Source organism: Bos grunniens, chromosome 10, assembly GCF_055505025.1.
Source record: "Bos grunniens cultivar Pamir isolate PY7600 chromosome 10, Bosgru_T2T1.0, whole genome shotgun sequence".
Taxonomy (NCBI): Eukaryota; Metazoa; Chordata; class Mammalia; order Artiodactyla; family Bovidae; genus Bos; species Bos grunniens.
In genome coordinates, this window is record NC_141174.1 from 74,100,146 (window position 1) to 74,123,982 (window position 23,837).

The 23,837-nt window shown below is 44.6% G+C and overlaps 1 protein-coding gene across 7 annotated transcripts in view; it reads left to right on the forward strand.

The window, feature by feature from the left end:
- The first annotated feature begins 773 nt into the window (after positions 1 to 773).
- The window catches only part of RYR3 (ryanodine receptor 3), a 565,051-nt gene continuing 541,987 nt past the window's right edge, over positions 774 to 23,837 (forward strand). For 6 of the 7 annotated variants that reach the window (XR_015135045.1, XR_015135046.1, XM_086322065.1 and 3 more), the window contains exon 1: positions 774 to 956. Coding sequence is in view for 5 of the 7 variants with exons in the window: in XM_086322065.1 (XP_086178191.1) it covers positions 906 to 956 (51 nt within the window). In the remaining 2 variants the exon portion in view is untranslated. The remainder of the gene's footprint in view (positions 957 to 23,837) is intronic. The other variant, XM_086322070.1, reaches the window with a different exon arrangement.

Here is a 23,837-nt window from a genome sequence, read left to right on the forward strand (position 1 = left end):
AGAGGAGGGTAGGCAGAGAGAACCAGTTCATGCCACCTAACCTCTGAACTGTGGATGGAATGGGGGAATCCCTGGAAGGTTTCTGAGGTGCAGAGAGATGGTACTCTGTCCACCAACAATGGATAATTAAGCAGTTTGGTAAAACATACTGACTGGGTTTTGCAGAGGAGAAGGGGTTCTCAGAAAGGGCCATGCAAGCAAAGACAAAGGCAAACTTTGTTATGAATGGACAGACATCCTCATTGCACCGTTTGCTCTCTGCTGATCAGAAGATCACAGGCACGCCTCTCTCAGCCTTCCGCGGCTGGGGGTCCGAACGAGGCACTCAGGTTGGAGCAAAGCATTGGAGCCCAATACACACACATACACACACACACATGCACGAGGGCAGAGTGGGCAAAGAGAGAGGGTAGATGCCTAGTCTGAGCACGCTGGAGCTAAGCAACTGGCCTTTGTTTGCGAATCCGAGCAGGGTAGGGGCACTCTCTCGTCGCCGCGGGGCGCACGTCTCCGCTGAGCTGGCGGAGCGGCGCGGTGCGTTGCGGGGGAGGCCCCACTGCCCCCGCCCGGGTCGCAGCGCCGCCCCCGCCCGCTCTGTGCGCCAGGCGCTGCGCTGTCCGCGGGCTCGGTGGCCGCCGCGCACTTGGCTGGGGCGAGAGGCGAGAGGGTAGGCGGGCTGCTTGGTTGGCGTTGGCGCTCTGCAGTGCAGTGGAGTGTTGCCCAGCTCCCTATATGGTCGGGGATTAGCTCGGTGCTGCTGAGGCAGAGCCAGGAGCCGGAGGAGGAGGAGGAGAAGGAGGAGAAGGAGGAGGAGAAAGAGCGCAGCAGCTGCGGGCGCACGCCGAGCGGCTGCCGGTGGAAGCAGAGGCGCCGGAGGTTGGGGCACCGCCGACGCCTCGGGAGCCATGGCCGAAGGGGGAGAAGGAGGCGAGGACGAGATCCAGTTTCTGCGGACTGTGAGTCTTCGCGGCGGGGGCGAGGCGGCGGGCAGGTGGGGAGGAGCGCGGAACCGGGCGAGGAGGGGCTGCGCTGCGCCCAGGTGCCCGATGCGCGGTGCCCGATGCCCGGCGCGTTCTCCGCACCCGCGGGCTGCAGAGACGGACCGGCCACCCACCCGCGGGGCCGCAGGGGGGCTGCGTGGGAAGGGGCATCTCTTCCTGCCTGTCCCTTTTTCCCCTATCGCCACCCCCACCCCAGACCCCCATCTTCCCCCGCCTCTACTGCTCTCCCGGCAACTTGCTAGTTGATCTGAAACCTTTGATGCCCAAACTTCCAGGCAGGGTTTGCTCATGGTTCTGACCCGGAGGATCAGAAGTGGAAACTGTTGCCCCAGAGTCGACCCGCTCTTTCACCCCAATATTCCACCCCAGGCTCCTGTCGCCTCCTCAACGCACTGGAGAACCGCCAGAAGGAACCAGTGGGGCAGGGGCGAGCTTGGGATACGGAGAAGCCGGCGCCCGGGCTGGGTCCCGGACCTAAGATCGCTTGGAAGGGAATTCGCCCAGCACTGCCCCTCGCACTTTAAGCCCCGAACCAGCAGCTGCTGCTGGAGCGTTACTTGACTGCTCCGAGTGTAAGAACCGTGGTTTCTGCTGTTCGCTCTTCAGAGCCCGGCAGGACAGGGAAACCCCGGGCTGTGGCTCCGCGTCACTCGGGTCCCCTCCCTGGCACCGGGGGGCGCTGCTCCGCCCCAGATTTTAGGGCAAGTGGCGGGGATAGTGGTGGGGGTGGAGTTCCTTGTAATCACATTAACCTTGCCCCTTAGGAGTTAACATAAAGGTTTTCCAAGTGGATAACAATCAGGAGGGGTGGGAGCATTGGGATGCAGTCCCAGCTCTGACTTTCACCAAGTGACCTTGAGCAAGTCGCATAATCCACCCTTCCTAGCCTCAGTTTCCTCATGGGTCAAATAAAGAAAATTACACCAGCTTTTCAGGGTGATAAGGATTAAATGAGATAGTGAATGTCCTAATGTTTTGTAAGCTGTAAGTTGCTCTGTAAGTGTTAGAGCATTTTATTTGTTGCCTGGATCTCAGGAATTGGAATCCTTTCCAATTCTCTCCCTCTTTTTCTAAGTGCCACCTTCAAACCTGGTTTCTGAAGATCCCAACTGAGCTCTTGTCCTTCTTTTGCACCATTCCCCTCTCCTTGGAGTGTTCCCTACAAATCCCTTTAGTTTTACTTCCAAATATGGTTTCTCTTTTGGGGCTGGGACTTGGGTCTTGTTTGGGACCTACTACCCTTTGGTACTACCCTTTGGTCCTGGAGAAGGAAATGGCAACCCACTCCAGTACCCTTGCCTGGAAAATCCCACAGACCAAGGAGCCTGGTAAGCTACAGTCCATGGGGTCGCAAAGAGTCGGACATGACTGAGTGACTTCACTTTTTTTCTTTCTTACCCTTTGATACTGCCTTTTGATACTATAGAATTATCCATCTCTTCATCCTGACTCTGATCCACAGACCCAGACCTCAGTCTCAGCTCTCACACTTTGAACAAGACAGCCTCATGTTTACCACTCTTTACAGCCTTTTTGCTGTGAATCTGCCTGTTCCTTCACACCAACAAAGCCCTGTGAAATCCTTAGGCTTTCCTTCCAACAGGTGTTCTTGGTATTGAATGGTTGGCAGCTCCTCCAGGTGCTTCCTGCCTTTTGCCTTCCTCAGTCAGTCATTTCTTCTGCTTATTATTAATGATCCTGTAGCTATTGCTGCGGAGAAGGCAATGGCACCCCAGTCCAGTACTCTAGCCATGGACGGAGGAGCCTGGTGGGCTGCAGTCCATGGGGTCGCTAAGAGTCGGGCACGACTGAGCGACTTCACTTTCACTTTTCACTTTCATGCATTGGAGAAGGAAATGGCAACCCACTCGTGTTCTTGCCTGGAGAATCCCAGGGACAGAGGAGCCTGGTGGGCTGCCATCTATGGGGCTGCACAGAGTCGGACACGACTGAAGCAACTTAGCAGCAGCAGCAGCAGCAGATATTGCTGATTGGAGAAATTCCATTCTGACAGATAGGCTCAGTTCGAATGGATAGATGACCCAGAAGGTCAAGGTGAAGTCCTGATGGTTTTCTCGAGATCTGATGCTGTGTATTTCCTTTGGCTTCTGTGACCATCCTCCTAGACTGTTCCTCTCCATCAGGCAGTGTCGCTGGATTTTTTTTTTTTTTTTTTTTTGGTACACCTGTAACCAAGGCTTACTGTAGGACAATGCTTCTTAAACTGTTTGTGTCAGTGGGTGTCCTGCCCCTAGATCAGAGCAGGTGGGTTCATTTTAAAGCCCATTTATGGCCTCCCATGGGGTTCAAGGTCCCAAGGTAAGAACCTCGGAAGAAGTACTGCGTATCAGTTATGGCTTTGATCCAGACCTGCAAGTGACCATGAGGCTAGTGACTCCAAATGTGGTATTGATCCCTTTACTTCAAATAATGACCTTTAGATGTGTTCCTCAGTAAACCTGAGAAACAGCTTAACTTCCTCATCTTTAGCTTATTGGGGGCAGAATAGGTGATGAAATGGAAGCATAGGAAATTCAGTGCGTTGGCCATGGTTGCCCAGCAAGTTACTAATAATTGTCATTCCATAATGTTAAATTCCCACTAGAGCCTGGCCTTGAGCAGTACTCCAGAGGTTATTTATAATCTTAAGAATATACTGAGATGAGAACTGCCATTTTCTGAACCCTGACACTGTCTCCATATCCATGGATTAGGCAAAGTTATTTCTTCAAATCTAATCAACATGAGTTTTTGATACAAGATTTTGACTTTAACTTGCTGCTTTTAGGGCTATCAGGAATCATGGGGCTGTGCTGTCTGTGGAAATTTTTCACCTTTGACCAAGACTGGGCTAAAGAACATATTTCAAAGTTCCCCACCTATCTTTACCTTAGAGTTTCTTTCTTTTCCCAAAACAATATCTTTGAAAGCATTTGGACTGTGTGTTAGTCATGTTATGTCTTTTCACCTTAACATTGTTTTTAACCAGAAAGTCCTGAACCAGAAGTTGATGAAATAGAATTCTATCTTTGCAACCATGAACTTCAGGGGTTGCTGCTCCAAGAACAGATGCCTTTAAACCTACTTAAAAAAACATAGATCATAGAATAGCGCTGTGTCAAGGACCCTTGGTGATCACTGTGCCCTGTTTATCATAACGACAAAAATGAAAGCAGCTAGAACTATGGGTGACCTGAAATGGGCCAGAATTACTGCAGTAATCACTGGAGGCGTGTGGACGGGGGCTTCAGGCACTTGCTGGGTGGTGGTGTTCACTTTGACTCCATCCTCTGATTGAAGCCCACCCTCTCCTAAGTTGGAGGCAGGTCCTACACAAGGGGTTTGAAACTGTAAGCCTTTACTAACTAAAACCTCCTGCACCCCCAACTCGAAAATGGCCGTGTAAAGCTACCTATTTCCTTCTGGCTTTCTGAAATCAGTGGCAGTCATCTAAGTCAATGTGAGCGAGTCAGCCACACGAACAGACCTAAGAATTTTCTTGAAGGCTACAATCTTCCCTCCCACCTCTGCTGGCAGTGGCATCATGCTCCCTTCCGATTGCTGTTGCTGACGTAGCCAGTGTCACTGACGCGGCTCCGAAGCTGCTCAGAAGCAGATAAACCTGCCAGCCACTGATCTGAAAGCAAGAAGTTACGGTGAGAAGAGTGACAGTTACCTTTTCTCCAGACAGTTGGTGGAGCGGCTGGCACCGCGTCAGGCTTTGAGAGTGCCAGGGAGAAGACGGTTTCTCCGCCTCCCCGCTCCCATTGTTTTTCCCCTTGGACTGCAGCATCCTTGGAAAAAGAGAGAAAGAAAAACCTCCAGGCCTCAGCTAGTTGTTTTTAAAATGTCATAGCCTTCTCTTTGCCAGCCCCCTCTCCACAATAAAGTTAACTGAAACAGAACTCAGCATGAGAGAGACACTCATTTCTATTAGTTTCCATTAAAAATTGGTCAAGTAGATGTCTCATTTAGCCCTCCTCGTAGAAAGTTGTCCTCCTTCATCTAAATTTGCAGCTCTCAAGTGACAGAAGGCACTTGGGCTGAGAATTGAGACTGCTCCTGTGGTCTTGGGTTCCAGCCTCGAGGAAGGCTAGGACAAATCCCTGAATTTGAGCTGCAGCAACAATGTGAGCTCATGTCGGTCCAGAAAACGGAGTAGTCCCGGGTTGGGATGACAGTGAACTTTGCCTCCACGGTATATAGATTCCTGCTTGGTTCTGCCCTCAGCTGAGTCTGATTACATAACAGCGGCATGTTGCCAATGCCGTGCCTTTGATCACTTTTCTCACGGAGGCAGGGGGGAGGAGGAGGACACCAGTGACTTCTTCAAGCACAGCGGCTTGGAACAACAGTGTGTGGTGATGGAGGCAGTGCCAGAATGCAGACCCAGTACCAGGCATATGTGGCTGGAAAGCAGGGCTGGGCTGTCCTGTAGAATCAGGTTTGACGGTTAAAATGGCAAAATGCAGAATGTCCCCCTACTCTGGATCTCCCAACATCACTTCCCACCTTCTTGGTCTCTCTTCCTTTGACTTTGGGAAGCTGATCTTATTAAGGAGCTGTAGCAGAATAGCTGGACATCCAATATCCCCTCCTTTCCAGGGAAATGGCCCAGGTGGACATAAAAGAAAGCCAGGTCCTTCTCACAGAAATCGACTTGTGTTAGAAAGGTCACATCTGCACTGGGGGTGGCGGGGTGGTGGTAGCTTCTACCTTGAGGCACTGATTGTCCTGACCAGGGTTGTCCTGAGGGATTGTGAGCCATCGAGTTCCAGAGAATGAGGTGGTGATAACTGTGAAATTGGAAATATTGGAATGCATTTTAGCCCAGTGTAGGAAGAGTGAGACCAGAGCAGGTGGGCAGTTGACTGAGGTGTGTCTGATGTTGGCATAATTTTTTTTATGTGAATATGATTGTCAAGCAGGACGAGGACACATCAGTGAAATGCATTTTTTAAAACAGTTCTTTGTTTCCTTTCCAATACTGAATTAGAGGAAATACAAATATATTGCTGAGTTCCTTTGGGTCGATCTGAGGGGGAAAATGTTGAAAAAGAAAGGGTGAGAGGAATTTATCTGGAGAGTGAAATACCCTAGTAATTATTTTTTAAGGATTTGTATTATTAAATAGATTTTATTATGAGTATCTGTTTATTTGCCTCTGTTGCTTTTTTTGTGATCACCTGTTTTCACTGCTTCCTGGGAAGGATTATTCATTTCATCATTTGACTCTACCTTACAGATTAAAGAATGTTGAGTTTAGAAACAACTGGCTCCATCATTTTCTAATTGACCTGCATCCTCCTGCTTGATTCTCCCTCATCTCTTGTGTGGGCCCAGGAATGTCTTCAGAAACCAGCATTCTGGTTCATTTCCTACAATCCCACATCCATATAAACCCTTCTTTATTAGCTCTGTCTTTAAGCTACCCTTCTTACGAAATTTATCCAGTAGAGGTGGAATGATGTAATAAAAAGAATTAAACTGGAGGCAGGAATTCTTGTTTCTGTCCCTAGCTCAGTGTGACCTTGAATGAGTCCCTTAAGAAAATGAAGGTTTTCCTCTCTGTCTGGAGGTAGAACCTGCTTTAATTGCTTCACAGAAGAGTCACGAGTGGCAGTGGTCTTTCAACAGTACTTCAAAGGAGCGAAGAGGGTGTATTTCGTCGGGTGTTATTGCTGTGTTTCTCTTGCACGAGAAAAATCAACCCTACGTGTGACTGGGTCTTGTTGAAAAGCACATTTCCCTTCATCTGACGTGCTCTCTGCCACAGGGCTTCCCCTTCATCCCAGAGTTGTTAAGTGGGCTCCAGTGTTGGTTCACCTGCAGCATATCTGGGAAATTACTTGACTAAAACCAACACCAGCTTCTCTCAAGCTATTTGACCGAAAGACTTGATTGAGAAGGCAGGTTACTTGGTGCTAGAACCTTCAAAAGGTACCCCCCCACCCCCCACCCAGGATTCCAGCCACCAAACAGAACATTCAGAGTTATTTTTTGTCTTCCCAGAAAATTACCAAAGCTATGATTTCTTGTTGGACCACCTTTCCTTATTGAATCCCTTTCTCACTGAATATCTTCCTTTCAAAGCTGTCCCTCTCATTGCTTTTATGAGCCCCTTCCCCAGAGCACTGGGACCAGCTTTTCTCTAAAGCCAACCCTGCTTTTCCTCCTAGAGATTTTGCTGCTTCAGTCACGTCTGTTTGGAGAGTCAGGACCTTTGAAGAGTTCCTTTTTGGCCGCACCTGGAGGAAGCAGATGCTTTTATGGCAGGATCCCAGCCAATGCTGAGGCTGCAGGGCACCAAATCTCCCCAGGGAGCCACGTCGGGTCCTTGGGCTGGCATCCTCTCAGTCCTCTCCCTGTTTAAAAGCCAGTGGGGTATTTTAGGGACAAAGACATTTCCAGTCACTGCATCTTCCTTTGCTTCAGTGAGTTTTGCCATTATAGTACCTCTTCAACTCAGGGAATGAAAAGTGCTGGCGCCTTGGTCCTGATCCTGCCATGGGGATAGGCCTTGGGAGGTGCCAAGCTTGTTTTTTTCCTCCTCTGTCATTTATGATTCCTGATTATTAGAAAACAAAGTTCAGATCAGCTCTGAGACCAATGATGCAGTGTTCAAAAATACAAGAGCTGTGCTTCCTCTCCTCACATGCACTGCTCCCCTTGGCTAGCTCAGAGCACTTGCTGACTCCACAGGAATGCTCAGGGCTACTGCCCTTTTAGGCTGGACACGGTCATACAAGTAGGAGACACTGAGGCATGAGGCCCTGATTTTCTCTTTGTTGGCTCTTTCTTCATTTTCACCTTCCATCTCCTTAGGCAGCGAACTCCTCTCATTGGTTACAGGTCTTGCAGCCCCATTCACAATTTTATTTATTTATGGTTATGCTCGATCTTAGTTGCTGCGGGGGCTAATCTCTAGTTGCAGTGGGCAGCTTCTCATTGCGGTAGCTTCTCTTGTTGCAGAGAACAGGCTCTAGGGCATGTGGGCTTCAGTAGTTGTGGCTCATGGGCTCTCAAGTGCGGGCTCAATAATTGTGGCGCACAGGCCTAGTTGCTCCATGGCACATGGGATCTTCCCGGAACAGGGATCCAACCTGTGTCTCCTGCATTGGCAGGCAGTTTCTGTACCACTGAGCCACCAGGAAAGCTCCCAGCCCCCGTTCAGGCTTGACTATTTGAAGAGGTCTTACTTTACTGGGCCCAGTGCCCAAGAAGGACAACAAACATTATATCCTAAAATCAGATCCCAAAGAGATTCAGAAATCTCACTCAACAGGAGCCATCCCCTCAAGGGTGGCAGCTGCTTGCTGCTGCTTACTGTTCAGAGAGCAGAGGAGGCAGGAGAGAACTCCGGAGACGGAGCGGCTGCCCCTGTGCAGAACCTTAAACACCATCAACAGTTTTCTACTGAGTTTATGTGTGATTTTATGCCATAGGAACAAACCCATGTGATGAGCAAGGCAGCATAGCTTTCAGGGAAGTGTAGGAATGGAAATCTGAGTTGGTGTCAGTGTTACCCAGAGGGCTGTAGTTCTCCTTGGTCTGCCTTTGGGATAAGGCAATGACTCAAGAAATTCCCTCTATCAAAAGATAGAAATGCGAAATTGTTAGCTCAGTGGGTACCATCAGTGATTAGCATCATTAACAGCTGAGCAGAGCCAGTTTCTGAAGCACTAGGAATTGGATTGCTGTCACCTGAGAACACCCGGGAGAACTCCTAAGTGGGGCAAGCCTAGGTGAAGCACTTCACTGGTTCTTGGGGAACCCTGAGTAGGCAGAAGAAGCATCAGGGCATAGAAGTCTGGCCTGTGGGAGTGGTGGCACAGAGACCCCCATCTTTATTTGCATGTGACTTTTGATCAGAGGTGAGGAATCCTTGAGCTACATAGAAGAAAGTAACCAACCTCATTTCAGGCATTAGTAGGATCACTGTTTACAGCCAGGATTGGTGCTACTTAATACTTTGTTTTAGATAATTCCGAATGAGAGACAACAGTTAGAAAAAGACGGACTCTGATTGTTATACTATAAGGTGACTCTACGGCAAATTGAGCACTAAGGCAGTGCTTTCTTGAAGAAGGAAAGAGTTCAAGCCACAAAACTCCATTGTCATTTATCATGTTTGGTGATGTGTTGCTCATCGTTATCCCAAACAAATGCTCCAGAGTCCCTGAGACCAATCCAGAGACAATTAGAACAATCCTGCAGCAAAAAAGAATGCCAAGGAAAGCCACCTATCCTCCAGTGGAGCAAATAGGGAAGGCTCTTACTGGAAGGTACACACCAGTGATAAGGCCTGGCATTTACTCCCTGATAATTTCACAGCTGAGTTCTCTAATGGGCCTGAGCAGAGAGAGCTAGTCAGTGGGACTACAGGAAGAAATGGAAAGTTCTCCATCAATGGCACGTAAATGTCTACAGTGTAAGAAGTATTGATTGACACTGCTGTACTCCACACCATGGACCAGATCCAGACTGTAAATAACACTGAGGTGGTAAGAGAGATCTGGTTGGCCGCAGCTTCACATTGACTCAAAAGCTGAATCCAAGAGGTCATATCGAAAGAGAGCAAGCAGTCCTGGAGGACTGTGAGCCCCTCCTAAGCCCCATCATCTCTCTCATACAGGACATGTGGCTGTTATTCTCTACTACTGCAGTGGTCCACCTCCAAGTCAGCCTCTCTTCTCTCCAGGGTGTCTGGCAAAGAGGAGTCCAAGAATAAACCATGGTGATGTCTTGAATAAATCTCATTTCTTCACAAGAGGGGTTTTAAGATGAAAAATGTAACAGAGAACATTCCAGTCTAGTGGGTAAACTCGGAGTGAAAGCATTTGCTTTATTCTGGGACATTCCATCACTGGATACCTGTAGGATTGTCTGTCCTTCCCTGGGTTGTAGTTTATCCATTTCTGAAGATGTGGCCATAACGAGTGTATCTCAGGGATGCCTTGAAAATAGGAGTGAGGTGATCCTGAGTCTCTTCTAGGAGAATTAGATATGTGTATATGGAAGGAGTCATTTGAAATAAAGGATATTTAGTGGCCTCATTGCATGAAAAGTTTTCTATCCACCTGAAGTGCTGACTATAGATTATAAATTTTAGGAGCACAGAGGTCTCTATTCAGTCTACTCCAAATCCCTGGGTACCAGTAGATTGGAGGACTCACTTTTAAACACTTTTGGGTCCAGGCAGGTAATGAAAATGGTAACCCACTCCAGTATTCTTGCCTGGAGGATTCAATGGCCAGAGGAGCCTGGCAGGCTGCAGTACATGGGATTACAAAGAGTCGGGCACGACTGAGCTACTAACCCTTTCACTTTCAGGTAACAAAATGTGTGAACCTAGCTTTATTTGCAAAGAGAGGCAGGCCTGATCTACACATTCAAATAAAAATTTTAAACACTGCCAGCCAAGCAAAACACATCTGCAGCGGGATCCTGAGCTGTCTGCCAGTTAGTTTGCAGCCGTGGACGCACCTTTAGATTCTGAGCGAATGTGCTCCCTGGAATGCATGAATATTTTTATGAGTAGGATCAGGTTCACAATGCACGTCAAGGTCCTTGGATGAAAATGTCAACATAAAAGACAATGTATCATCTGTCACAGTGTATAGGAGAGATTGGCAGGCAGACAGATTAGTAGGCTTAATAAATGATAGACTTGATCCTCAAAATGAATGCAGATTGTTCTAGCCTTTAAATACCCTTTAAAGTTGTCATATAGATATAGATATTGTGAAATATAAGGTAAGCAGGGTATTCATTCAACATTTATTGACCAGCCTGGCCCTGACAAGTGACCGGGAGTTGCATAGATGAGTAAGACATCTTAATGTACCACACCTCTAACAGCTGAAGGTCAAGAGGGGGCTCAGTTTGCTTTTGAGGTAACAAAGATATCAGTCACTTCAGATGTATTTATAACAATTTAACTTTCCCCTACTTCAGTGGTCCAGAAATTTTCTTATTAAAATCTATGACCTTAAGGGCGTTGCTTAACATCTGTACCTATTTCCACATGGGTTAAATGAGAGTAGTAATAGTGTGTGTCTCCAAGGGTTGATGTGAGGATTAAATGAGTTAATCCATGTAAGGTACTTGGAAGAGTGCCCGGCATATACTAAGTCCCCAATAAATATTAGCTATTAATATTGTCTCAACAATCAGTGTAAAACATTGACCTTAGTCACATTAGCTACTCCAAATGTCATTGCACATCCATTTTAGAGTTGGAAAGTACAAAGGGACCGTACCTTGGGATTATTCCATGGTCTGGATTGCTGACATTCTGCTTAAGTATAATATGACCAGGCCTTGTGAATGGAAATGAGCTGGGGATGTACATGGCCCCAAGTGCACAGACTGAAAGGTCAGTTCTCAGAGTATCTGCTTCACACAACCTCTTGATGCAAATGCTAACTGATTCATCCTCCGGCAATTTTTGATTATCTGTAAGAGTGGATGGACAAAGTGGTTTGCAAAATCCTAAACACAAGCAACTCATTGTCCTTGGTTTGGGGAGACTTTTCTCAACCTATGTCTTAAATATAGGAATTTGCTTTTCAGGGAATTTTCTGTATTTTCAGCAATGCAGTCATCCTACTATAAAGATCAGCTATGCACCTTACGTGATCCCCTCTCATGTCTGCGGCTGCAAAGTCTGAACCTAACGTAAACCTTGATACTTGCTTTAGAGCTCTCTATCCTGAGGGGTCCTGATGCAGGCAGTGGCCCAAGCTTCTGATTTTTACCTCCCTCCTTCCCTACCAAACATTATTGCCATTATTTCTTCTTTGCTTTCTGTGGAATTAAGTTGGATAATGTTGGTTATTTAATCTTTATTAGAAATTTTCCCTTCCCTGGATGAGGGTAGATGTTTACCTAGTTAAATCTCTATGGTCCTTGAGGTGTGGCAGGTATAATGGGAGTCTAATCCCAGGGACGGGGGAGCCTGGTGGGCTGCCATCTATGGGGGGGGGTGTCGCACAGAGTCGGACACGACTGAAGTGACCAAGCAGCAGCAGCAGGCACGTGGGCTAGCTGATGGTTTCTTGTTTTTGATTAGGTTTTAACCCCCAGTGGGCTCTTTATTTTCATTCATAAAGCTGGTTCCAACAACCAAAATGATTGGGCTCAGTAGATGAGAAATTATGCTTTAAACAATTAAAGTGAGATTTCCTCCAACTAATAGAGAATGGGTGGGCTTTTGATTTCTTTGAAGAAAAGAGATTTTTTGGGGGTGGGGTTACTGAATCTGGGTGTTTCACTAGCAATAAATTTCACTTTTTTAGTTGTGAATAGAAAACTAAAGTCTATGGATGAGCTATTTCAATGAATCTAGCCTCAGTTTCCTAATCTATAGAATTATGACTATCATAATTCATGGCAGAGGTCAGGATGAAATGAGCACACCCTGAGATTCTCCAGAGCCATACTCTATTTTGTTATTATTAGTTGCCTGTTTCCTCCCAATACTTGATAATGTCTGGTGCTTGAGAATGTCCTCAGACAGCATCTTTTGCAGAATATAAAGATGTCACACGTGCATGTTAGAACCTGGGCAACAGTGAAGTCTGATTACATATATAGAGAGGTGACTATTATAATCAAATACATTTTAGATCAAAGTTATTCTGACATATTTATTTTTGTACATAAATATTATTGTGGTGACTTATAATTAGGCATAATTGTACACAATTCACATAAATGACTATAATTAGTATAAATGTTGCCTAGCAAGACCATTTTTAAAAATTGCATGTCTTAGCTCTCCTGTTATTAACAGTTCTTCTGTTGATGGTTTTTCTAGCACTACTACCGTTTTCAGATCACCATTACCTTCATTAACATCAGTGTCAACACCATTGTCATATATCGTCCTTGATAAGAGAGTTTAAGAGCTGCAGGTAAAACAAACCTGAGTGTGAATTTTGGATTGATCGTTTGCACAATATAAGATCCTGATAGTTTCCTCATCTCTCAAATGCGCATATTGATAACTTTTCATGTAATTGTTGAGATCATTGAGGGTGGTAACGTTTGTATAGCTGTAATGAGCACAGAAGATCATGGCATGTGGTCCCATCACTTCATGGGAAATAGATGGGGAAACAGTGGAAACAGTGTCAGACTTTATTTTTGGGGGCTCCAAAATCACTGCAGATGGTGACTGCAGCTATGAAATTAAAAGATGCTTACTCCTTGGAAGGAAAGTTATGACCAACCTAGATAGCATATTCAAAAGCAGAGACATTACTTTGCCAACAAAGGTTCATCTAGTCAAGGCTATGGTTTTTCCAGTGGTCATGTATGGATGTGAGAGTTGGACTGTGAAGAAGGCTGAGCACCAAAGAATTGATGCTTTTGAACTGTGGTGTTAGAGAAGACTCTTGAGTCCCTTGGACTACAAGGAGATCCAACCAGTCTATTCTAAAGGAGATCAGCCCTGGGATTTCTTTGGAAGGAATGATGCCAAAACTGAAACTCCAGCACTTTGGCCACCTCATGCGAAGAGTTGCCTCATTGGAAAAGACTCTGATGCTGGGAAGGATTGGGGGCAGGTGGAAAAGGGGACGACAGAGGATGAGATGGCTGGATGGCATCACTGACTCGATGGATGTGAGTTTGAGTGAACTCCGGGAGTTGGTGATGGACAGGGAGGCCTGGCGTGCTGCAATTCATGGGGTCACAAGAGTTGGACACGACTGAGGGACTGAACTGAACTGAACTGAGTGAGCACAGTATCTCATGCTGTGCCTATGTCCTCCTCTGCTACAATATATATGATGTGATAGGATACAGATTCTCATGGTAGGTCCTCCCCCACAGTGGCTGGGGATTCCCTTTGCCAGGTCCCCAGCTCCCATGCCCAGCCTGTGCTTCTATGAGCCACCTGGGATCCTGAAGCAGCTGCTCTTCAATGATATGGGAACTGTTTAGAGGGTAGAAAATGTACTTAAAATTGTTTATTTACTACAATTTCTAACTCAATTAATTGGAAAAAAATCTAAATAGCTCTCCCACCTGCTCCCTAGAAGCCTCCGCCAACTGAAATCCTGTGGGCGTGCACATGTTCCTCCTTGGTTTTCTGCACTCATGAAGGTTGCAGTCCCAAATCGTGCTTTTAACGAAGAACAGGAACCTGGGCCTGACTCCTGGATGCTTATTGCTGCTGCTAAGTCGCTTCAGTTGTGTCCGACTCTGTATGACCCCATAGACGGCAGCCCACCAGACTCTCCCATCCCTGGGATTCTCCAGGCAAGAACACTGGAGTGGATTGCCATTTCCTTCTCCAGTGCATGAAAGTGAAAAGTGAAAGTGAAGTCGTGTCTGACTTTTCATGACCCCATAGACTGCAGCCTACCAGGCTCCTCTGTCCGTGGGATCTTCCAGGCAAGAGTACTGGAGTGGGGTGCCATTACCTTCTCCGGATGCTTATTAGGTGATGACAGATGCAGGTACTGATCCCCTGGCTCTGCTCTGGTCCCTGGTTGTGCTCAGTGCATGTCACTCATGTTCACGTCCTGGCAGGGCCCCCAGAATACAAATTGGAAGGCAAATGTCTCACAGAGTACATTTAAACTCTTGAAATCAAATAAAAATTAAAAGTAGGTTTATTGGGGTTTTAGGGTTAAAAAGATTTAGGGTTAACCTCTCTTTAGCCCATAGGTTAAGTATGTCATTGGGGAAGAGAGGCCCCTTTGCCCGAGACTTCTCTCTCACTGTGTGACAAGGTGCATGAAATTCCTGATGTTCAAGAAACTCCTTTAGCTTAAGGCATTGTGTCTATAGTTTGGGCTTACCTGGTGGCTTAGTGGTAAAGAATCTCCATACCGATGCAGATGATGTGGGTTCTATCCCTGGGTCAGGAAGATCCCCTGGGGAAGGAAATGGCAATCTGCTCCAGTATTCTTGAATGGGAAATCCCATGGACAGAGGAGCCTAGTAGGCTACTTTCCATAGGGTCACAAAAGAGTTGGACACAACTTAGCAACTAAACAACAACAAACATATTGTCTGAGGATAGGGGAGTGGCTTTAGATGTTGCTATGCTTCCTCTTGGATTATCAGATTATCTAGAAATAAAATACTGATCTTGTAATATAGCATGTGGGGCTGAAAGAAAAAGAATGGTCACCAGGACACTGGCAGTTTCAATTCCACAGTTGGTTACCCTGAATCTCCTAGGGGAATAAAGAGAAGGTATGTTTAAAAAAAGTAAATAGCACCTAAAGGATAAGGATAAGGAGCAGAGAGGCCAAGCATCATTAACTTCATAATTTTCATCCCAATTTATTTTGTAAATGTCAGTATCTTAGATGGAACTCAGTGTTTGCAATTGAGTGACTTTTATGTTAACTGTCTTTTCTTACTGCTGATTTTTTTTCACCTTTCACACTTACCAGCATCTAGCATACTACTTATTTTATTTATTTAATCTCCTACTACTCGAGGGTCAGAATTTTATCTTTTTTTCTTTGTTATATTTTCAGTACTAAGGATGGTGCTTGGCACATAGTAGGTCTCCAAGAACAGTTGTTAAGCTAGTGAACACATTCTCACATGCTGGTCTTCCAGCCCATGTCCCTACCTTACTGTGTTCTCACGGCCTGATTTCCCTGTTCTCTTCCCCTCTATGTGCCCTTATAGTTGGTGACATTGAAGCAAGTGAAATGTGGTTTACCATGAAGATAAAAATCCCAATCATATAATGGAATAATCCAGGCTTGGGGATATGAGGACTAATGTCTCACTTTCTGACCTTAATACTTACACGAATCAGCTTATAAAAAATTGGGAAATGAGAATGGCTCTAGATCACATATATGTTTGCCTGCCTCTCAGAATTAAACATGCATGGGACATTTCTAGGTCCTTATGGGAAGAGAAAATGAATATGGGGCAATTCCATATGTATGGAACATATGTCTGTGCTACATATCATTGATATCAGTTTGATGACTACTGACATTTTTATACTATTTGTGTTTCTAGATGTTTGCAAACTGATGCTTATTTGAGTAGCTGAAGGCTGTTCTGATGTCAGTCTACTTTGGGAAAGATTTTTATGTGCTTTCACAGTCTTTAATCTGTACAAGATAGAAACCATTAACCCTTCTGTATGGGCCCTTTATTTCCATGAGATTCTCGAGCACTAGCAACAACATATAGCAGCATTCTCCACTGGAAGAGGCATGTTCACTGCACATGCAGATTTGAAGTAAAACTTAGCCACCATTCATATCTACAGATGAAAGGAAGTGTTTTACTAGTAGTTTAAGGTGTTGCTAATTCAAGATTTATTTTTGTTTGGCTTTGAAATGTCCTTTCCTACATTGCTTTTTGCTCAGCTTGTTTCTACTTTTATGCTACCACTATTTCTATTTCCTCCAAGTACTAGCCCTCCTTTAGAACCTAGAGGTTCTTCTAGACCCTTTTCTGAGATTTCTTCCTGTAGGATCCTGAGTAAGACTCTGGTGAGGCTCCTGTTTCTTTCTTGTGTGAGTCTAATGAGATGTTTTTTACCCCCGCTCAGTGTCTACTGAGCTAAATGAGAACTAATAGCTTTCTAAAAGAATCCTAAGACATTTATAGCTAGTTAATGTCCCTTGGAAATCATCTATTAATTTTTATGTTAGGAAACTGAGATGCTATGTGTTATTCATTCATCATCCATCTATCCATCTGTCCAAAAAGCATTTTTTGAGTACTTACTGTGTGAAAGAGACATGCTAGGAACTGAAGAAGACTTCAGTTCAGTTTCTCAGTTGTGTCTGACTCTTTGTGACCCCATGGACTGCAGTGCGCCAGGCTTCCCTGTCCATCACCAACTCCTGGAGCCTGCTCAAACTCATGTCCATTGAGTCAGTGATGCCATCCAACCATCTTATCCTTTGTCATCCCCTTCTCCTCCTGCCTTCAATCTTTCCCAGCATCAGGGTCTTTTCCAGTGAGTCAGTTCTTTGCATCAGGTGGCCAAAGTATTGGAGCTTCAGCATCAGTCCTTTCAATAAATATTCAGGACTGATTTCTTTTAGGATTGACTGGTTTGATCTCCTTGCAGTCCAAGGGGCTCTCAAGAGCCTTCTCCAACACCACAGTTCAAAAGCATCAATTCTTCTGCGCTCAGTTTTCTTTATAGTCCAACTCTCACATCCATACATGACCACTGGAAAAACCATAGCTTTGACTAGATAGACTTTTGTTGGTAATGTCTCTGCTTTTTAATATGCTATCTAGGTTTGTCATAGCTTTTCTTCCAAGGAGCAAGTGTCTTTTAATTTCATGGCTGCAGTCACCATCTGCAGTGATTTTGGAGCCCAAGAAAATAAAGTCTGTCACTGTTTCTATTGTTACGCCATCTGTTTGCCATGAAGTGATGGGACTGGATGCCACAATCTCAGTCTTTTTGAATGTTGAGTTTTAAGCCAGCTTTTTCACTCTGTCAAAGCATGGTCCACTGGAGAAGGAAATTGCAAACCACTTCAGTATTCTTGCCTTGAGAACCCTATGAACAGTTTGAAGAAGACGTAAAGGGGAACAAAATACATAATCCTATCCTCAGGCAACTTAAAGTTTTTAACAGTAGATTAAGACAAGGATAAAAGTTATACAGCTTAAATGGTTAATTTTGACTAGAGAGTCAGGAAAAATTTGAAGAGAGGGAGTATTTGAACCAGGTGGATTCTATAAAGTGTTGATAAACGGAAAATGGGGTTAAAAGTGCATTTCAGACAGAAGTATCACCATCAAGTAACACCCAGAGGTGTGAAAATACACATTCACGGAACACTAAAGAGTAGAGTTGGAGAAGGCAATGGCACCCCACTCCAGTACTCTTGCCTGGAAAATCCCATGGATGGAGGAGCCTGGTAGGCTGCAGTCCATGGGGTTGCTAAGAGTCGGGCACGACTGAGCGTCTTCACTTTCACTTTTCACTTTCATGCATTGGAGAAGGAAATGGCAACCCACTCCAGTGTTCTTGCCTGGAAAATCCCAGGGACAGGGGAGCCTGGTGGGCTGCCGTCTATGGGGTCGCACAGAGTCAGACACGACTGAAGCGACTTACCAGCAAAGAGTAGAGTAGAGGGGGTACATGAAAGATTAACGACATACTGAATGTATGTCGGAGTTGGACCAAAAAGAAGGCTGAGTGCTGAAGAATTGATGTCTTTGAATTGTGGTGCTGGAGAAGACTTTTGAGAGTCCCTTGGACTGCAAGGAGATCAAACCAGTCAATCCTAAAGGAAATCAACCCTGACTATTCATTGGAAGGACTGATGCTGAAGCTGAAGCTCCAATACTTTGGCCATCTGATGTGAAAAGCTGGCTCACTGGAAAAGACCCTGATGTTAGGAAAGATTGAAGGCAAAAGGAGAAGAGGGCGGCAAAGGATGGGATGGTTAGATAGCATCACTGACTCAAAGAACATGAATCTGAGCAAACTCCTGCAGATAGTGGAGGACAGGGAAACCTGACGTTCATGGGGTCACAAAGAGTTGGACACAACATAGTGACCAAAAACAACAATGATAGTGGAAAACTATTTTGAGAGCAAATCAAGATGATCTGACCTTAATTCTTTGGGTAATGGAGAACAACCTATTATAAATACAATTGGTTCTGAAGATCTGAAGATATATGCTTATGGTAATTCACTATTACATAGCTTTGGTAGAGTAGAACATACAGATCCAGCTTATGTAAGGGTACTCTTTTCTACTGGTTTCTTCAGTTCACAGTTGTATATCTGATACTTTGAGAATCCAGTTGTCCCTTTCTGGACTGCTGCTGCTTCTAAGTCGCTTCAGTTGTGTCCGACTCTGTGTGACCCCGTAGACGGCAGCCCAGCAGGCTCCCTTGTCCCTGGGATTCTCCAGGCAAGAACACTGGAGTGGGTTGCCATTTCCTTCTCCAGTGCATGAAAGTGAAAAGTCAAAGTGAAGTCGCTCAGTCGTGTCCGACTCTTCGTGACCCCATGGACTGCAGCCTACCAGGCTCCTCCATCCATGGGATTTTCCAGGCAAGAGTACTGGAGTGGGGTGCCATCGCCTTCTCCCCTTTATGGACAGATACAGATAACTCAAGCCTCATCATCTGTAAAGACAGGACTTGACAGGACTTAGGCTATTACCAGCGAGAACCTTCACTAACAGGGTCCTGGCCTTGGCCATGGAATGGAAATGAAAGAAGAGTCTCATGTTGTACCTAAACTTTCCCTCATGGAATGAGATCTACTCTATAGCTATAGAAGATGTTTCATCTTGGCTCAGGACAAGGCTTTAAGGTAACAGAAAAAGCAGTGGGCACTTCAGGAACATCTAGAAAATAGAAACTGGCTAGCGCTGAAGGGCTGTAGCTCTATTATAGGTGTTACTGAGGGAAGACTCTGGCTGTTAACAGTTTAGTATCATCAGTGTCCCTCATACCTCAGACAGTTTAACTTTGGCTCCTGTGCTTCTTCCAGAGGCCATTTCTTGACCACGGGGCACCTGAGCCCTAAAGCCACTGTAGTAGTGGAATGTGACCCTTTCTTGAATAGACTTTATAGGCTTTTCTACCCTGGTTCTTGCCTTTGCTGCCCTATCATATGGTTATATATAATAGTGAGGAAAAATAGGAGATCAGAATTCAAATCAGCACATTCAGATGGTTTGTTTAAAATTTTGCTAAAAGATTAGTGTGGACTATTACTGGAAAGTGCTCGCTGATTATTGTTGTCTGAACTAAGTAATCTGGCACTTGATCATATTGTGCAAACTTGGTTTCATGAGTCATAAATCTCCTTTTCTCTGCAAAACTGAATTGCTCTCTAGGGGCAAGGTCTTCTTTAGTTAGTTTAATTTCTAACAATTCCTATCAGTGCTCATATTCATGTACACAGTGGCTCAGTGATTTCTTGCATGATTTTTTATTGTGTTTCTGCAAGACCTCGTTGCTTAGATTAGGTATTCAGCACACCCAAATGGTGTGTTTTTACCTGCTGCTACTGCTAAGTCACTTCAGTCGTGTCTGACTCTGTGCGACCACAGAGACAGCAGCCCACCAGGCTCCCCCGTCCCTGGGATTCTCCAGGCAAGAACACTGGAGTGGGTTGCCATTTCCTTCTCCAATGCATGAAAGTGAAAAGTGAAAGTGAAGTCGTTCAGTTGTGTCTGACTCCTAGCGACCCCATGGACTGCAGTCTACCAGGCTCCTCCGTCCATGGGATTCTCCAGGTAAGAGTACTGGAGTGGGTTGCCATTGCCTTCTCTGGTGTTTTTACCTAGTTACTTACAAATTGCAGATTCCATTCTGAATTAGACAGTTTGCACTTCTAATAGGACTGACTCGTTTCCCATAAAGGTTAAAAAGTATGTGTGCGTGTGTGTGTGTGTGTGTGTGTGTATGTCTGTGTGTGTGTCTGTGTCTGTTGGTGGTTGTATGTCCATGATTAAGGCATTTTAGATTTTTGCTGTTGTTTCTAATGTACCTCCAATGGCAAACAGAGCACTATAGCCTACGGCATGTACTGAGTAAATACTTACAGAACAACCTAATAAAACAAAGTGGAGAAAATAGGAGGAAACTTAAATTTATTTGAAATCTGATACGTCATGTTCTAACTAAACTCAGTCCAGGAAATGGAGCTGAAAGTTGGGAGTTAAACATAGCGGTGTAAATGGGCAAAAAAGAAATGATCCTGGATCTAAATACAAAGACCTCAAGGGTCTTTTAGGGCAGCCTGGTTACACAGGCTTGAGACATTGTGGGCCTAAGTCAGGCTGGTCAGTTCTTACTTGTGCTAGATTCTATGGAGGCACCATTCTGACCAATCCATCTCAAGAGTAACTAATCTCAAGGTGCTGGTTCTTTAATTTTGGGTAACATTTTCTTCATCCCCAAATTATTGGGGTACACCCTTTCATGGGCTCCCTTGTCTTCCATTCATCAGCCAAACCTACTTGTACTCCCTCCCCATGCCCCCTGTTTACTTCCAGAATGTACACTAAATAAAGCTCAAGGAAGAATGTCCTTGCCTTTGTTTTTATTTTCTTTGCCCTGGTATCGCCCTTTCTGAATAAGTCTCACGGGAACAGTTGCCCGCATGGCTTTTTTGCTCCCCAGCTTTCCTCCCACAACTGGTGGTGCCTTCCTGCACACACGTACTTGGGAGTGCTGCTTGTAAGCTAGCTCATCCAGGAGGCTATGCTGTGCTCAAATTGTCTTCTTTTTCCTCCCCTCCAAAGTCTGCCTTCCCAGGGTTCCTTTACATCATGATTCTATTCAATATCTTGTTCCTATTGCTATGAATTAGTTTGAGCTAAGATATTAAAGAATTACCAATACTGTACCTAGATAGTTTTATTTTAAAATCAGTCTTCAATGCTTTGATTCATATAAGTGAATAATAACTGGGATTTTAGGTATACTACCAGCAGGATGGCATAGACTGTGGCTACAATAAGAATAGTCACTCACAGGCACTCTAGTCCTATGGCCATCACGTCCCTTCATCAGTCTTATGGATATTGTTGCACAGAATTAAAATGAACTAAAGAGCAGTGAAATATTTGTTTTCACAGGATTATCTCTTGAAAGTACACACTCATTTAGCAACTGGGTTGTAGTCTTAACTATGTCACTAATTCTGCAAATTTGAACTACTGCGCATTCATTTCTAAAATGAACGTGGCTAGATAATTTGGTCTAACATTCCCTAATAATAACAGTAACTGACATTTTATTTATGAACTATCTGTCTGAGTAAGCATTTCATTATTCTAGTATTCAGCAAATGTTTTTTGAGTGCCTACCGTGTACCAGGCACTGCAGTAGGTACTAAGGATGTGATAGTAAACCTGACATAGGAAACTCCTGCCCTCACGAAGCTTACGTTCCAGTGAGGGAGACAAAGAGCATACAATAGGGAGTAAATGTAACTTCATAGAAGACTGAAAGCTATGAGGAAAAGTAACATATGATCTGAGTATAGAGAGCGAGGGTCTGCAAAGGTCTAGGTGGTTATTTAAGGTGAAATGATTGTAATGTTGGGCTCCGCCAGTGATGCAAGTGGTAAAGAACTTGCCTGCCAATGCAGGAGACTCAGGTTCGATCTCTGGGTCGGGAAGATCCCCCAGAGGAGGACATGGCAACCCACTTCACTGTTCTTGCCTGAAGAATCCCATGGACAGGGGAGCCTGATGGGCTACAGCCCATAGGGTCACAAAGAGTCAGACACGACTGAAGCGATTTAGCATGATTGTAAGGTTATATTTGAGTTGAGCTCTGAGTGGTATGAGAGAGAAGCCACAGCGAACATAAGAGAAAAAAGAAAGAAGACAAGTCAGAGCCCTAAGCCTGGTGAGGCTGATGTGGAACGGACAGGAGGAAGATTGCAGGATGTGAAGTTGGAGGGAGTCAGCAGTGGGATCTCATAAGCCTTGTTAATCGTATCATGTGGGAATCATGTCAACCCTATGTTATAGGTAGGCGTTGTTATTATCTCCATTGTACTTATAATAAAACTGAGGCTCAGAGAGGATAAGCAATTTCTTCAGGTTCACACACAGTCTGCCCAAGCCTGAGCCAGGTGGTCTGTCTCCAGAGAATCCACCTCTGACCTTTGTGCTCTGTTTTTAAATAGGAAGTTGAGATTGAGTTGAGATGGTGTTTTGATAAGAAGTGGTTGGGGGGTTTTAAGAAGAGAATGACATGGTTGAAAGCTCTCGTAGAGGAGGAGTAGGACCAGGGAAACGTGTTGGAAGGTGACTGAAGTGGTCCTGGTGAGGAGGTAGTGGCTTAGATAGAATACGGTTTGCTTGGTCTTAGACCAAGATAGATTAAGGAACACTGAGCCGTGTCAAAGACTGATGTATGTGATTATGCACTTGTGCATCTTCGTGCTTATTTTTATTTTCAAAATTATTTAGGCTTAAAAGTCCAAAAAACAAAAAAACAACCCACCCATTTCTTCTACCCACCACCCCATGCCTCTGGTAACCATCAGTTTGTTCTTGGTATCTATGAGCACACACACACACATATGTATATACATATACATATATACACACTAAATATTTAAAATTCCACATATAAGAAAGATCATCTGTGTTTTTCTTTCTCTAATTTATTTCACTTTAGTATAATGCTCTTGAGTTTGTCACAAAAGGCAATATTTCATTATTTTTATAGCTGAATAATATATATATAATTGTGATAATATAATAGTATTTCTTTATCCATCCATTGATGGACGTTAAGTTATTTCCATGTCTTGAGTATTGTGAATAATACTGCAGTGAACACAGGAATGCATATGTCTTTTTGAATTACTGTTTTGTCTTCTTCGGATTAAAAACCCCAGAAATAGAATTGCTGGATGATATATGATAGTTCTACTCTTAATTTTTTGAGGAACCTCCATACTGTTTTCCATACTGGCTCCACCAATTAACATTTCTACCAGTACCACATAAAATTTCCCTTTTCTCTACATCCTCACCAGCCCTTTTTTTTTTTTTTTTTCCAATTTGTTTTTAATAGTCATTCTAACAGGGGTGATATCTCACTGTGGTTTTGGTTTGCATTTCCCTGATGACTAATCATGTAGAGCATTGTTTCATGTAATACCTCTCTTTGGGAAAATGTCTACTCATGTCTTCTGCCCATTTTTAAATTGAAATATTTCCTTTTTTTGCTATTGAGATATATGAGTTCTTTACATGTTTTGGATGTTAGCTCCTTATCAAATATGTGATTTGTAAATATTTTATCGTATTCAGTAGGTTGCCCTTTTCATTTGATTGTGGTTTCTTTTGCTGTACAGAGGTTTTCTAGTTTGCT